The 16,108-nt window shown below is 46.4% G+C and overlaps 1 protein-coding gene across 3 annotated transcripts in view; it reads left to right on the top strand.

The window, feature by feature from the left end:
- LOC120909885 (gastrula zinc finger protein XlCGF48.2-like) overlaps positions 1 to 16,108 on the top strand; it is a 61,989-nt gene that overhangs the window by 33,173 nt on the left and 12,708 nt on the right. For 2 of the 3 annotated variants that reach the window (XM_040321668.1, XM_040321667.1), the window contains 5 exons: positions 2,471 to 2,594; positions 2,958 to 3,055; positions 5,769 to 5,880; positions 5,963 to 6,060; positions 11,319 to 11,430. In XM_040321668.1, coding sequence (XP_040177602.1) covers positions 2,471 to 2,594; positions 2,958 to 3,055; positions 5,769 to 5,880; positions 5,963 to 6,060; positions 11,319 to 11,430 — 544 coding nt within the window. Of the gene's footprint in view, positions 1 to 2,220; positions 2,386 to 2,470; positions 2,595 to 2,957; positions 3,056 to 5,768; positions 5,881 to 5,962; positions 6,061 to 11,318; positions 11,431 to 16,108 lie in introns of all 3 variants that reach the window. The other variant, XM_040321669.1, reaches the window with a different exon arrangement.

The raw sequence follows: 16,108 nt of genomic DNA, 5'->3' as shown, positions 1-16,108 counted from the left end.
TTTTTATAGTTGTTGCGCAAAAAATAAAAATCGCAGAGGTCATCAAATATCACCAAAATAAAGCTCTATCTGTGGGAACAAAATTACAATACAAATACAAATTTCATTTGGGTACAGTGTAGCACGACCGCGCAATTGTCATTCAAATTGCAACAGTGCTGAAAGCTGAAAATTGGCTTGGGTGGGAAGGTGCGTAAGTGCCTGGTATGGAAGTGGTTAGGCACTCCTCGCCCCCTTACATGCCACATTTTGGCATGTATTTTTTTTTTTTTTTGGGGGGGGGGGGGGGAGTGGGGTAGGGTGACCACGTGCCCGGGACAGCCCCGCATTTTGCAGGTCTGTCCCCCCCCCCCCCCCCCGGGCCAATCTGATGCCCACAAAAAAGGCCGCCACATCACCGCTTTACTCACTGACAGTACTTGTCCTGGCCGGGAATGACTGGAGGAGCACAATCTCCGCCCCCTGCTTGTGATTGAAGAAATCATAAATCCCTCCTCTTGTGTCCAATCACTGTGCTGTGATTTGTTACAGTACAAGCTGATTTTTGGGAAGGGGGGTCCCTGAATGGTAGTTTGGAAATGTGGTCACCGTAGAGTGGGGGCTTTGGTAGGGGTGGGACTTCCTGTCCCAATTCCACCTTGGCGACTCCTCCTCTGCCCCTAGGCGGCCCCTCCCGCTAGGCCATCTCCGGGGACACGTGACAGGTCCCAAGAGATCACCTGTCCGCTCCTAGAGTGCAGCGTGACATGCGCAGTGAGTGCCCGGCCGTGAAGCCGAAAGCACAGATGCCCGCACTGTGAATGAAGGTGCCGCTGGATCGTGGAGCAGGTAAGTATCTGTTTATTAAAAGTTAGCAGCTACACTTTTTGTAGCTGCTGACTAAGGATGAGCTCTGGCGTGTTCGCATGCTACACGTGCAGAGCCCGCCAGGAAGTGTGCACGGCGCTGCGCTAATCACAGCCAGGGAGACATTTCCTGATCTCTGCAGCCGAGCTTCGGGACAATGTCTCCCTGGCTGTGATTAGCGCAGCGCCGTGCACACTTCCTGGCGGGCTCTGCACGTGTAGCATGCGAACAAGCCAGAGCTCATCCTTACTGCTGACTTTTAATAAACAGTAAAAGGCTGGAACACAGACCTGACCGGAGAGGTGAGGAGGATTCTGGGAGGTCACATGACATCACTCTTATCTCTATTAATAAAATACTGATCGGAGAGGTGAGGAGGATTCTGGGAGGTCCTTTTTTTTTTTTGCAGGGAAAATGCTCCCAAAAACTCTACAAAAAACTTTTTTTTCTACTCCTAAATGCTGAAGTGTGAAAATTGCTTCTAGCATAAAATGCAAATGTGCATGGACACATAGGATAACACTATTGGCATCACTAGTTTGCATGGAGCCTTAATAAAACATAGCCCTGACTGGATAGGTAAAGAAGATTCTGGGCGGTCATGTGACATCGCTCTTATCTCTATTAATAAAACACAGACCTGACCGGAGAGGTGAGGAGGATTCTGGGAGGTCACATGACATCACTCTTATCTCTATTAATAAAACACAGACCTGACCGGAGAGGTGAGGAGGATTCTGGGAGGTCACGTGACATCACTCTTATCTCTATTAATAAAACACAGACCTGACCAGAGAGGTGAGGAGGATTCTGGGAGGTCACGTGACATCGCTCTTATCTCTATTAATAAAACACAGACCTGACCGGAGAGGTGAGGAGGATTCTGGGAGGTCACATGACATCACTCTTATCTCTATTAATAAAACACAGACCTGACCGGAGAGGTGAGGAGGATTCTGGGAGGTCACATGACATCGATCTTATCTCTATTAATAAAACACAGACCTGACTGGAGAGGTGAGGAGGATTCTGGGAGGTCACATGACATCACCCTTATCTCTATTAATAAAACACAGACCTGACCGGAGAGGTGAGGAGGATTCTGGGAGGTCACGTGACATCACTGTTATCTCTATTAATAAAACACAGACCTGAGCGGAGAGGTGAGGAGGATTCTGGGAGGTCACATGACACCGTTCTTATCTCTATTAATAAAACACCGACCTGACTAGAGGGGTGAGGAGGATTCTGGGAGGTCACATGACATCTCTTATCTCTATTAATATAACACAGACCTGACGAAAAGTTGATGGTAATGAAAGCATTAGGTTTGTGTTTGGTGGAGTAACTTATTTTTTTTTTGCTTAATTCTAGAACTATATTGCGTTCAAGCTGACTGATGGCTTTGTTGCGCCTAAGCTAAGAGAGGCAATACAGCCTGTTGTAGAGCCTCCACCCCAAACTCTGCAACCTGAGAGTGACAACGACAAGAAAATTCAAGAGGTCACCAACAAGATGATTGAGCTGCTGACAGGAGAGGTGAGCGGTGGCGGGAATTCTGGGACATTATCCAGTAACAGACAAGGGATGTGTCTGGATGGTGACGGTATCATTGTGTTGTCAGGTTCCTATAAGGTGTCAGGATGTCACTGTCTGTTTATCAGAAGAGGAAAGGGGGTGTTTAGAAGGACAGAAGGATCTCTGTAAGGACATCGCGATGGAGAACCGGCCGCCCCTCACATCACCGGGTAAGAGGAGACTTACACATTTTTGTAAAGGAGAGATGAGTGTTGAGGATAACTTTCTGATACCAGGGAACCCTTTCTAAAAAGTATTACATATACAGCTCATGGTAGTGTCATGGCACATTGGGTGTCACTGCTTGCCTACCTGAGACACGAGAGCAAAGATTTCACGGATCCCATGCCACTGGTGGGACTGGAACTATGCAGACATTATCAGGGAGGAGATCCATTTACCCAGCCACAACTGGTCACAGATCTATATAACGACTGGAGGAACTCTGGTTGAGAAAGGCTAACCTACCTATATGCATCCTCTCGATACATTGTTTCTGTGTTTATATCAGGCAGTGTGTGTGTCTTCTACAGATGGATCCAATAATGGAAATACCCCAGAGAGATGCCCCAGTCCTATGCATGCCCAGGATTCCACACAGGAACATCAGGAGACCCCTCAGGACTATCAGGTATATACAATTTAAGCTTAAAGTGATTGGAAAGCTTGGCTTTTTTTTTAAAACCACAGACATGTTATACTTGCCTGTAGGGATGAGCTTCGTACAGTCTATGTGCAAAGCCCGCCAGAACGTCTGCATGGCGCTGCGCTAACCACAGGCAGGGAGACATTTCCCGATCTCTGCAGCCGCGCATCGGTACAGTGTCTCCCTGCCTGTGATTAGTGCAGACTTCCTGGTGGGCTCTGCACGTGGAATGTGCCAACACGCCGGAGCTCATCCATACTTGCCTGCTCTGTGCAGTGGTTCTCCCCACTGGCCGAGTGCCCCCAAAGCAAGCCACTTTGGGGGCAGCAGTCACATGATCATGAGCCCCACGTACCAGCTCCTGATCAATAACAGAGCTGTCAGTATCAGCTATTTGTGGGATGTTGGCGTGAAGGGTTAAAGTAGAAGTTCACATAAAAACCTAACTAACTCTTGGACCGTGACAGACAGACCCGAACGGCCAAGTGTGAATGAGGCCTAAAGGACTGATCACGACCTCTTGCCACATGATCAGCTGTCGACCAATTACGTGAACACAGAGCTGGTAATCAGCTGACAGCGTGAGGAGAAAAAAAAAAACCTGTCAAAGGGACATCGGTCCCTCACACCGAGAGCCACCACTGACTCATCTGTGTCCACCAGTGCATAACACTGCTGCTGACCAGTGCCACCCATCAGTGTCTCATCAGTGTTGTCCATCAGTGCCACCTATTAGTGCCCATTAATGCAGCCTCATCAGTGCCTATTAATAATGCAGCCTCATCAGTGCCCATTAATGCAGCCTCATCAGTGCCCATTAATGCAGCCTCATCAGTGCCCATTAATGCAGCCTCATCAGTGCCCATTAATGCAGCCTCATCAGTGCACATCAATGAAGGAGAAAAATTACCTGAGTAAGAGTGCTGAAAATTGGCCTGGGCAGGAAGGGGGTTTAAGCCCCCATTCACACCTAGGCGTTTTGTCGCCTGTAGTGTGACGCCGCTGCCACGCCAAGACGCCAGAGGGATGATTTAACATTGCCCTCTATGGAGATGGTTCACATCTCCACGCCGAACGCCGTACGCCTGCCGCCTGAAAAAAAGTCCCGGACCTTTTTTTCAGGCGGCGTTCGGCATAGGAGATGGGAACCACTAGGGGCACATCTAGGCGGACAATCGCGGCGCTTTGTCGCCGCAAATCGCGGTACAAAACGCTGCTATTTGTCGCCGCAATTCGTGGGACAAAACGCCGCGATTTTGTCTGCCTAGATGTGAATGCAGCCTTAAGCTGCATTCACATCTAGGCAGACAAAATCGCTGTGTTTTGTCCCGCGAATTGCGGCGACAAATAGAGGCGTTTTTTACCGCGATTTGCGGCTAAAAAACGCCGCGATTGTCCGCCTAGATGTGCCCCTGGATTGTCCCCCTATGGATATGGTTCCCATCTCCTATGCCGAAAGCCGCCTGAAAAAAAGAGATGTGAACCATATCCATAGAGGGCAATGTTAAATCATTCCTCTGGCGTCTTGGGGCGGCAGGGGCGTCACACTACAGGCGACAAAACGCCTAGGTGTGAATGGGGGCTTAGTGTCCAGTAGGCAAGTGGATTGCAAAGGCAGAATTTATTTTTTTTGTTTTTTTACTTTACTTTACTAAATAAAAAAAAACCTTCTGCATGCAGCTCTCCCTGCACCCCCCCCCCCCCTCCAAATACGTACTTGAGCCCGATCTTGATCCAGTGATGTGCATGAGAGCTGAGGCTCTCTCGCCCTCATTGGCTCAGATACATTGACAAGCGTCTTACTAATTGGGGTACTAGGCTGGCAGGGGACCCCAGAAGAGCTGAGGCTCTCTCGCCCTCATTGGCTCAGATACAGCAACAGGAGCTTTTGCATTTAAATTTTTTTTTTTTTAAAGTGTATTTTGTGCGTGTACTCGAGAGAGGAGCCGGACTGCAGGAGTTGGGAGTAGGCAGGCCTCCCCCAGAGGCAATCTGCCACCTTTCTCCATGCCCCGGGTGGCAATGGTGGGTGTGTGAGGGGGTCCTCCCACACAGCCCGCCCTACCTGCTCCGCTTTGAAGCCCAACGGGGCAGAGGGACTCCCTATAAGGGAGTGAGAGGATTTGCCCGCTCAACCAGCCCCGTTAGTCCTTCGCCTCTCTTTTTAGAGACCGCGTGGTCAAAGTGCGTGCATGTTAACCCAATTTTGAGTGCGTGTAGGTGTGGTGGTTTTTGTGGGAGGGGGCGTACTAAGCCCAGGCTTACCTCGCATAGCACACCCACCGGGAGCCGGGCTGAGATCACCAAACTCAATTCACATGTAGCCGAGACCGGGATCCGAACCTCTAGCTGCAGAGATGAATGGCTTGTCAGCGCAGTGCCAATCGCGTTGAGCCACCGCAGCTCCCAACAGGAGCTTTTGGCTCCTGCTGCTACCAATTGGCGCCAGTGACTGAGAGCAGGGCTTATGGACACGCTTAACAGGGCTCGGGAGCGAGCACACATGAGTGCCCCCTAGCAAGCGTCTTACTAATTGGGGTACTAGGCTGGCAGGGGACCCCAGAAGAGGAGGATCGGGGCTTCTCTGTGCAAAACCCCTGCACAGAGCAGGTAAGTATGACATGTATGTTTGTAAAATATATAATCACTTTAATTCATGTACCAAGGAGGGTTAAAATGTACTTGGTATCTTATCTAGGCTGAAGACTTGCTTGGTATTAAAGTTAAGAACGTGAGTGAAAATGAACCATATGTGATGGATGAGGAGCCGTGTAAGGAGGAGGATGAGATCCCTCCGGAGATCCGCACAGGTGAGTGATAAACCCCAAATCCAGAGAAGAGTCCCAGATCCTCCTTGTTCAGCCAAATCTAATCAGTGTGTGTTTCTTTCAGATGGACCCAGTAACAGAAATCCAATGGAGAGATGTCCCAGTCCTATTTATTCACAGGAGCCGGCGCACAAACATCGCAAGATTGGATGCCGTTATCCAGTATGTTAAAGCAAAGAATTTTACTAGTATAAAAAAAAGCATTGTTTTTCTAACCACTTCCATACAGGGCATTTTCACCCCCTTCCCGCCCAGACCAGTTTTTAGTTTTCAGCGCTGTCGCACATTGAATGACAATTGCGCGGTCGTGCAATATTTTTGGTAAAACAAATCGCAATAAGCGTATATTGATTGGTTTGCGCTAAAGTTATAGGGCTAGATTCAGGTAGGGGCGCGCATTGTTACGGCGGCGCAGCGTATCGTATTTACGCTACGCCGCCGTAAGTTAGAGAGGCAAGTGCTGTATTCACAAAGCACTTGCCTTCTAAGTTACGGCGGCGTAGCGTAAATGGGGCCGGCGTAAGCGCGCGTAATTCAAATGAGGGCGAGGGGGCGTGTTTTATGTTAATTCTTGGTGACCCGACGTGATTGACGTTTTTCCCGAATGGCGCATGCGCCGTCCGTGGAGTTTCCCAGTGTGCATTGCTCCAAAGTACGCCGCCAGGACGTCATTGGTTTCGACGTGAACGTAAATGGCGTCCAGCCCTATTCGCAAACGACTTGCGCAAACGACGTAAAAAATTCAAAATTCGACACGGGAACGATGTCCATACTTAACAATGCGTACGCCTCATAATGGCAGGAGCAACCTTGCGCCGAAAAAGCCTAACGTAAACAACGTAAAAAAATAGCGTCGGGCGTACGTAAATTTGTGAATCGGCGTATATAGGTCATTTGCATATTCTACGCCGAAAACAACAGAAGCGCCACCTAGCGTACTGCGCATGCACCGTCCGAAGAATATCCCAGTGTGCATTGCTCCAAAGTACGCCGCCAGGACGTCATTGGTTTCGGCGTGAACGTAAATTACGTCCAGCCCTATTCGCAAACGACTTACGCAAACGACGTAAAAAATTCAAAATTCGACACGGGAACGACGTCCATACTTAACAATGCGTACGCCTCATAATGGCAGGAGCAACCTTGCGCCGAAAAAGCCTAACGTAAACGACGTAAAAAAAATAGCGCCGGGCGCACGTAAATTTGTGAATCGGCGTATTTAGGTCATTTGCATATTCTACGCCGAAAACAACAGAAGCGCCACCTAGCGGCCATCGTAAATATGCACCCTAAGATACGACGGTGTAAGAGACTTACGACAGTCGCATCTTGGGCTAATGTCGGGTATCTTGCTTTCTGAGTACAGAAAGAAGATACGCCGGCGCAGCTTTGAATTTACGCGGCATATCTATAGATACGCCGGCGTAAATCAATGCTGAATCTAGCCCATAGCGTTTACAAAATAGGGGATAGTTTTATTGCATTTTTTTTTTTTTTATACTGGTAATGGCGGCGATCTGCGATTTATTTCATTTTTTATTGTGACCGTGACATTGCAGACACATTTTTGGGACCATTCACATTTATGGCTCCCAAACAAAATTGGCGTCCTTCCCCCCCCCCCCCCCCCCCCCCCACAAATAGAGCTTTCTTTTGGTGGTATTTGATCACCTCTGCGGTTTTTATTTTTTGCGCTATAAACAAAAATAGAGCGACAATTTTGAAAAAATTCAATATTTTTTGCTATAATAAATATCCCCCAAAAATATATAGAAAAAAATATAATTTCCTCAGTTTAGGCCGATACGTATTCTTCTACCTATTTTTGGTACAAAATTTATAGCGTTTACCAAATAGGGGAGAGTTTTATTGCATTTTTATAATTTTTTTTTTTTTTTTACTACAAATGGCGGCGATCAGCGTTTTTTTTTTTTTTGTGACTGCGACATTATGGCGGACACTTCGGACAATTTTGACACATTTTTGGGACCATTGTCATTTTCACAGCAAAAAATGCATTTAAATTGCATTGTTTATTGTGAAAATGACAGTTGCAGTTTGGGAGTTAACCACTAGGGGGAGCTGATGGGGTTAAGTGTGACCTCATGTGTGTTTACAACTGTAGGGGGGTGTGGCTGTAGGTGTGATGTCATTGATTGTTTCCCTATAAAAGGGATGACACGATCGATGATGGAGCCACAGTGAAGAACGGGGAAGCCGTGTTTACACACGGCTCTCCCCGTTCTTCAGCTCCGGGGACCGATCGCGGGACTTTGGACCGGGTCGCGGGCGCGCGCCTGCGACCCACGGCTGGACAATAGCACAGCACGTACCTGTACGTGCATGTGCCCAGCCGTGCCATTCTGCCGACGTATACGTGCAGAAGGCGGTCCTTATGTGGTTAAAGTGCCCCGTCCCGACGAGGCATACGTGAGTAGCGCCCGCATATGAAAACGGTGTTCAAACCGAACAAGTGAGGTATCGCCGCGAACGTTGGAGCGAGAGCAATAATTCTAGCCCTAGACCTCCTCTGTAACTAAAAAGATGCAACCTATAGAATTTTTTAAACTTCGCCTATGGAGATTTTTAAGGGTAAAAGTTTGACGCCATTCCACGAGCGGGCGCAATTTTGAAGCGTGACATGTTGGGTATCATTTTACTTGGCGTAACATTATCTTTCATAAAAAAAAATTGGGCTAACTTTACTGTTTACTTCAAAAAAGTGATTTTTTTCCAAAAAAAAGTGCGCTTGTAAGACCGCTGCGCAAATACGGTGTGACAAAAAGTAGTGCAATGACCGCCATTTTATTCTCTAGGGTGTTAGAACTCCCAAACATTATATATTTTTTTTCTAAGTAATTTTCTAGCAAAAAAAAAATGTTTTAATGTTGTAAACACCAAATCTGAAAAACAGGCAAGGTCTTTAAGTGGTTAAAGGTCCAGAGTCATTGGAAATACTCGGCTTCTGCCCTCTTTCACCAGCGAGAGGCTTAAAATGTCCCACTTTCCACAGGTTTTATTTTGAAAGAGGGTAAAACTGAGGAAGGGGTTTTGTTTGGCTCCGAAATGTTGCAATACAACGGTAGTGTATTTATTTATTTATATGGGAGCTGTTTTACCCGCCAAAGGATTTTATCTTTTTTTTTTTTTCTATCCAATCCTGATTTTTCTTTGACGTGGGGTAACACCGGTCTCGTTGCACCCTCACCCTGTGATTGGACAGTGAGAGGAGAAGCAGCAGACTGTTAAGCTCATCCCTCTGTTTCTCTCTGCTTTCTTATCCTATTAGCGCCCTTTCACACTGGTGCGTTTTTGCCGCGTTTTCGCTGTAATATAGCGCTATTAAAACGCTCCAAAAACGCCCCTCTCCATTGAAATAAATTGAAAACGCGGTAAAATTGCGGTGTTTTACTGCTATTTTAACGCTCCGCTATAGGCGTTTTCAATGTGAAAGGGGTCTTAGAATGTCCCTTGTTGGCACACAAGCACAGTTGCAAGACTGATGACAGAGAAATTTTTCCCCCAATGGGGTTTTTAGGCAGCTCAAATAAAGGGTTGGCTGCAATATGTAAAAATGTAAAAAGGTTTATTAAAGGGGTGGTTGACCCTAAAAACTACTTTTTTTTATTACACTGGCCCCCCACATTACAATACGATTAAGGCTATTATTATTTTTTTGACGCTGTACATACCTTTGTACAGCATGTTCACCCGTTGCGAGTCCCGCGGGAGTGGGCGTTCCTCACATGTCTGTGATTGACATTTTGACCAAAAACGAGCTCCCCCCCCGTCGCGCAAGCCGCGTCACGGTTGGCGAAAGGAGCCGAACGGCGAGTCGGCGCTATACTGCGCATGCGCATCGCCGTTCGGCTCCTTTCGCCAATCGTGACGCGGCTTACGCGACGGGGGGGAGCTCGTTTTTGGTCAAAATGTCAATCAGACATGTGAGGAACGCCCACTCCCGCGGGACTTGCAACGGGTGAATATGCTGTACAAAGGTATGTACAGCTTCAAAAAAATAATAATAGCCTTAATCGTATTGTGGGGGGCCAGTGGGGGGCCAGTGTAATAAAAAAAAGTAGTTTTTAGGGTCAACCACCCCTTTAAGGGAATGTCACATACACCAAAAGAAATGGGGAGTATAAATAGGACATGAGTAGCGGTATAGACAAGGGACATAGCAATCTGTTTTCATATAGTTAACAGCATACAACAGAGTATACAGCTGGATACAGTGAACATCGCATGTATAAAAAATCCTAACGTGTTTCGACCATAATGGTCTTCTTCAGAGGTTTTTTGTTGTAACTGAAAGGGAAGTTACAAGAGATTATTTAATGGTATTACGCAGGGCTTTTTTTCTCAGACAATAGGTGCAGGAACTCCCCCTTTCCATGCCACCTCCTACACTATTCTGTGGTTCCACAGAATAAACCTTACAGGGGTTATAACCCTCTCTTACTCTATACCAGTGGTTCTCAACCTGGGGGTCAAATGATGATTTGCCAGGGGTCACCAAATCCTGGGCTGTTCCTGAAGCCTGCACCACTCTACCAGCCTTTTTGTGGCCACCCAGCTGGGCTGTTCCTGGAGCACACGGCCGCCCACTCAGCCTCTTCGCAGCCACCCATTCAGTTCACAGGATGGCTGGGGGGCAGAGACTAGCTGTCCGCTGACTAGTGAGGATTGTGAGATGGGAGGGGCTGGAGGAGACCCGATCTCCTGACTTCCGCATAGGTGTCACTGCTACGAGACACTACAAAGTCGGAGACACAGTGAGTAACACTGCCTGTGATTAGAGTTGCCATTAAAAGTCCCCACTACAGTTCTCAGATGAGCAGGTGACCTTGATCAAAGGGAACCTAAGTTGTCTGATCAGAACTCCCCCCAGCATTGCCACTCACCGCATTCCTCTTCCACCAAGGGGTAAGAGAAGGAATAAAAATAAAGAATACGTGGAAGGGAGAGGAAAAGAGAGGGCGGAAGAAAGGAAAAAGAGAGAGAATAAGAGAACAAGAAAGACGGCTAGAGAGAGGGATGGGGGGGGGGGGGGGAATTGGGATAGAGAGATAAAAGGGAAAGAAAAGAGAAGAAAGAGTGGTACATCCTAAAATGTACCATATGAGGTTTTATTACTGTTCAAAGTGGAAGGGACTCGGGGAGCACTAAATGTCCATGGGTTGGGGGTACAAATTTCTTGCCTTGGGTGCTGACAGCCCACACTACGAAAAACAAAAAATTCTATTGGGGGTCCCCACAACTTGGGAAATGTTACCAAGGGGCCACGGCACTAAAAAGGTTGAGAACCACTGCTCTATACAAAATGAACGAATACAAAGTTTTGCCTATAGTTGTAATTTTAAGTTAAAAAATCAACACTGAAAAGGGCACTTTGATTAATTAAATTGTGTCCTATCTAGAAAGACGATGTGGTTGTTATTAAAGTTGAAGATTCCGATGATGAAGAAGAGCCATATGTGATGATCGATAAGCCATGTAATGAGAAGGAAGTTCCACCAGAGATCAGCACAGGTCAGTAATTAAAGTGATATTAACCACTTACGGACTGCCCGCCGTCGTTACTTTGACGAGGAATACCGTTATGGTAGCAGCTAGCTACCGTAACCCCGGTATCCTCTTCAAGAGCGGGCGGTCCTCTTTCAGATAAAAGTGGTCTCTGCTGTGGATTCGCCGTGAGATCACTTTTATTGGCAGCGTAAGAGCTCCCACCGTTCTTCAATGCCCTCAGTAAGCTGTTCTGGCTGACTAACCCCCATCTGATGATGGGGGCAAGCTTACTGAGGAGAAACGGGAAGTGTGAAATTCAGACAACGAAAAAAAACATTTAGAATAGAAATCAAAGGAAAAGGTAAGTGAATCAGCAATACACTAAATTAAAGGGGTTGTAAAGGTACAATTTTATTTTTTTCCTAAATGGCTTCCTTTACCTTAGTGCAGTCCTCCTTCACTTACCTCATCCTTCCATTTTGCTTTTAAATGTCCTTATTTCTTCTGAGAAATCCTCACTTCCTGTTCTTCTGTCTGTAACTCCACACAGTAATGCGAGGCTTCCTCCCTGGTGTGGAGTGTTGTGCTCGCCCCCTCCCTTGGACAACAGGAGAGTCAGGACGCTCTCTACGTTGCAGATAGAGAAAGGAGCTGTGTGTTAGTGGGTGTCCTGACTCTCCTGTAGTGCAAGAGAGGGGGCGAGCACGACACTCCACACCAGGGAGAAAGCCTTGCATTACTGCGTGTAGTTACAGACAGAAGAACAGGAAGTGAGGATTTCTCAGAAGAAATGAGGACATTTAAAAGCAAAATGGAAGGATGAGGTAAGTGAAGGAGGACTGCACTAAGGTGAAGGAAGCTATTTTTGGAAAAAAAACTAACCTTTACAACCCCTTTTAAGTGGTTAAAGCCATGTTGGTTGTTATTTTAAAGGGGGAAAAAATGTTATACTTGCCTGCTCTATACAGTTGGTTTTGCACAGAGCAGCTCGGGTTCCTCACCGGCGCTCCTGGCTCCTCCTTCCTGCCGGGTGCCCCCACAGCAAGGTGCGCTCCTGAGCTGTGGCACTGTGTGTCTATTCACACACGGAGCCGCGTTTCTCCCCTCGTCTCCAGATTGGCTTTTGGCTCACTAGCTGCGATTGCCAATCAGGAGTGTGAGTCTCTGGAGAGTCAAGGCTCTGGTGGACATCACTGGATTGAGAGGGGCGCAGGTAAGTATTAAGGGGCCTGCACCCTTTTTTTTTTTTTACCTTGTGCTTTTACAACCACTTTAAGACTATATCCAGAAAAGAGTCCCAGATTCTCCTTGTTCAGTCACTACAATCTCTTCTCCCCCCTCTCTTCTGTCAGTAGACGATAATGGGGAGACCATATGTGCCCAGTGGGGGAACCAGGAGCCATCAGCCTCTCTTAGGGCTCGTTTACACTTTAAAATGTGGCATTGGACATGCTTTTTAACCACTTAAGGACCGGACCAATATGCTGCTAAATGACCCAAGGGGTTTTTATAATTCGGCACTGCGTCGCTTTAACAGACAATTGCGCGGTCGTGCGACGTGGCTCCCAAACAAAATTCACGTCCTTTTCTTCCCACAAATAGAGCTTTCTTTTGGTGGTATTTGATCGCCTCTGCGATTTTTATTTTTTATTTTTTGCGCTATATACAAAAATAGAGCGACATTTTTGGAAAAAAACAATATTTTTTACTTTTTGTTATAAGAAAAATCAAATAAACTAAATTTTAGTCAAACATTTAGGCCAAAATGTATTCAGCCACATGTCTTTAGTAAAAAAAATCGCAATAAAAAAAAAATTAGCTACCTAGCGGGAACAGCGACACTAATACAGCGATCAGAAAAATGATCGCTTAGTCACACTGGCAATAGGGAGTGAAAGGGTTAACTAGGGCGGTGATCAAGGGGTTAAAACTTTATTAGGGGGGGGGTACGGGGGCTACCCTGAACCTAACACTAACTGCCTGTCACACTGACACTAAATGCAGTGATCAGTACATATATGATCACTGCATTTAGTGACCCTGTTATGGGGGGGGGGGGGTGATCGGGGGGGTTAATGTGCCTATGTGTAGTGTGTGTCAGAGTAGTGTTGGTGCGACTTACTGTGTGATGTATTCTGTCCTCAGTGGCGGTTGAAAAAACCGCCGAGAGGAGAGAATACATCACTTCCCCCTTCCTGTGTTTACACAGGAGGAGGAAGTGACACGCGGGGGAGTGCTCTCATTGGCTGTGAGCGATCCGGAGGGGGCGGACAAAAACGAACAGCCGCCCCCTCATCCCGGATCGCTCGTGAAGCCACGGGAACCACCGCATGTACCGGGGGGGGGGGGGGGGGGGTCCCGATTGGACCCACGTCTAGGCAGGCACATACAGGTACGTTGATGTGCCTGTCCGAGCCATTCTGCCGACGTAAATGTACATGCGGCGGTCCGGAAGTGGTTAAAGCACTCTGAATGCTAATCATAGCGCCTGTCACTAAATAAAATGGTTATTTTACAGTCCTGTTAAAGCGTTGTTTGCTTTGCTTCAAAAATGATACCCCATGTTGCTTTCTTGGTGCTTCAAAAGTTCTATAAAGCCTTCATAGAAGTCTATGGCAACGCTCGTGTTCAGCATTGGTTTCGCTCTGTTTTGGAGGTATTGCAGGCATGAGATCTCCCAGGATGCACTGGAGAAACCAACAAGTGAACTGAAAAGACCTCATCAGCAGTCATTTCCGGTTCATGTGTATACAGCAGGTAAAATAAGTATTGAACATGTCACCATTTTTCTTGGTAAATGTATTTCTAAAGGTGTTAGTGACATGAAATGTTCACCACATGTCGGTAACAACCCATGCTATCCACACATACAAACAGGGCCGCTGATAAGCCAGTACAACTGGCCCTGTTGTAGGGGCCCGGAGGCCCACAGGGTCCCAGATGACAACTCCCCTTTTTTTTTATTTATTTTTTATAAAAAATATATATATATTTTTTAATATATTTTTATTTTAATTTTTATTAAAGGGCCATTTTTTTAATTTTTTTTTTATTTTTTTTAGAGGTCCGGGGGTCCCCAGGGGTCCGAGGGCCCCGGATGGCAACCCCCATTTTTTTTATTTTTTATAAAAAAAAATATATTTTTTATTAAAGGGACAATTTTTTTTTCTTAGGGGTACGGGGCTCCCCAGGGGCCCGGAGATCCCCAGGGCCCGGGATGAAAACACCCCATTTTTTTATAAAAAAATAAATACATTTTTATATATTTTTTTTATTATATATATATATATAATATTATTATTATTATTAAAGGTCCCCAGGGCCCTGGATGGCAATCCCCCTTTTTTTATTTATTCTTTTTTTTTTCATATTTTATTTAATTTTTTTTTCTTTTTATTCCTTATATATGTGTGTGTGTGTGTGTGTATATATATATTAAAGGGCTCATGAGGTCTCCATGTGGCAAACCCCCTTTTTTTTTATAAATGGTTTTTTTTTTTTTTTTTTTTTTAATTAAAGGGCCCAGAGGTCCCCAGGGCCCTGAATGGCACCTCCCCCCCCTTTTTTTTTATTTTTTTATAAATGTTTATTTTTATTTTTTCATTTTTATTAATAATTTGTAAAGGGCCCCCCTCCGCTTCTCAATTCGCGGCAGCCCCCCCCCTCCCGCTTCAATTTCAGACGGCAGCCCCCCCCCGGTTCTCTGCTCCAGGTGCCTACCAATGCCGCCAATCCCGTAACGTGCTGCAGAGACAGTTTCAAGGCGGGGCCAGGGGTGGACCTAAAGGCGGGACCAGGGGTGGAGCTGAAGGGGGCCCCGTCAGGTAGGCTGTACGGGGCCCCATGATTTCTATCAGCGGCCCTGCATACAAAGATGCCAAAACAAATACGTTCAGAATTGAAGTTATGTGTAAATAAATAGAATCGCACAAGGAAAAAGTATTGCACACCTAAATAAAAGAAAGGTGCGAAGGGGCATGGAAAGCCAAGACGCCAGCTGAAATCTATCAGTAATTAGAAAGCAATCCTGCCCCTTGTCAGTGCAAATTAATATCAGCTGGTTCAACCTCAAATGATGTCCTATGAAAATGTGTTTAACTACAAAGGTCTAGTCTATAGTCCAATCGCACACGTTCCTGGAAAAATGGCTCCTAAAGAAAGGATGGGTGCTGAAACGATCACCAGCTGGGCACTGGAAACTTCAAACAAACATAGGGCTAGATTCAGAAAGCCCGCCGTAACTTAGTGAGGCAGGTTCTGTATTCACAAAGAACCTGCGCACTAAGTTACGGCGGCGTAGCGTAAATCTGCCGGCGTAAGTGTGCCTAATTCAAATTGTGAAGAGGTGGGAGTGTTTTATGTAAATAAAACATGACCCCACGTAAATGACGTTTCTAACAAACGGCTTATGCGCCGTCCGTGAACGTATCCCAGTGTGCATGATCCTAATCACGTCGCAAATAGTCAATGCTTTTGACGTGAACGTAATTTACGCAAAGCCCTATTCGCGAACGACTTGCGTAAACGACGTAAAATGCGACACTGTCCCGACGTCCATACTTAACATTGGCTATGCCTCATATAGCAGGAGTAACTTTACGCCGTAAAAAGCCTTACGCAAACGACGTAAAAAAAATCCGCCGGGCGCACGTATATTCCTGAATCGGCGTATCTAGCTCATTTGCATATTCTATGCGGAAAT

This window comes from Rana temporaria, chromosome 8 (assembly GCF_905171775.1).
Source record: "Rana temporaria chromosome 8, aRanTem1.1, whole genome shotgun sequence".
Lineage (NCBI taxonomy): Eukaryota > Metazoa > Chordata > Amphibia > Anura > Ranidae > Rana > Rana temporaria.
Note: the sequence above shows the minus strand (reverse complement) of the source record. Positions and strands in the feature narration are given on the sequence as shown.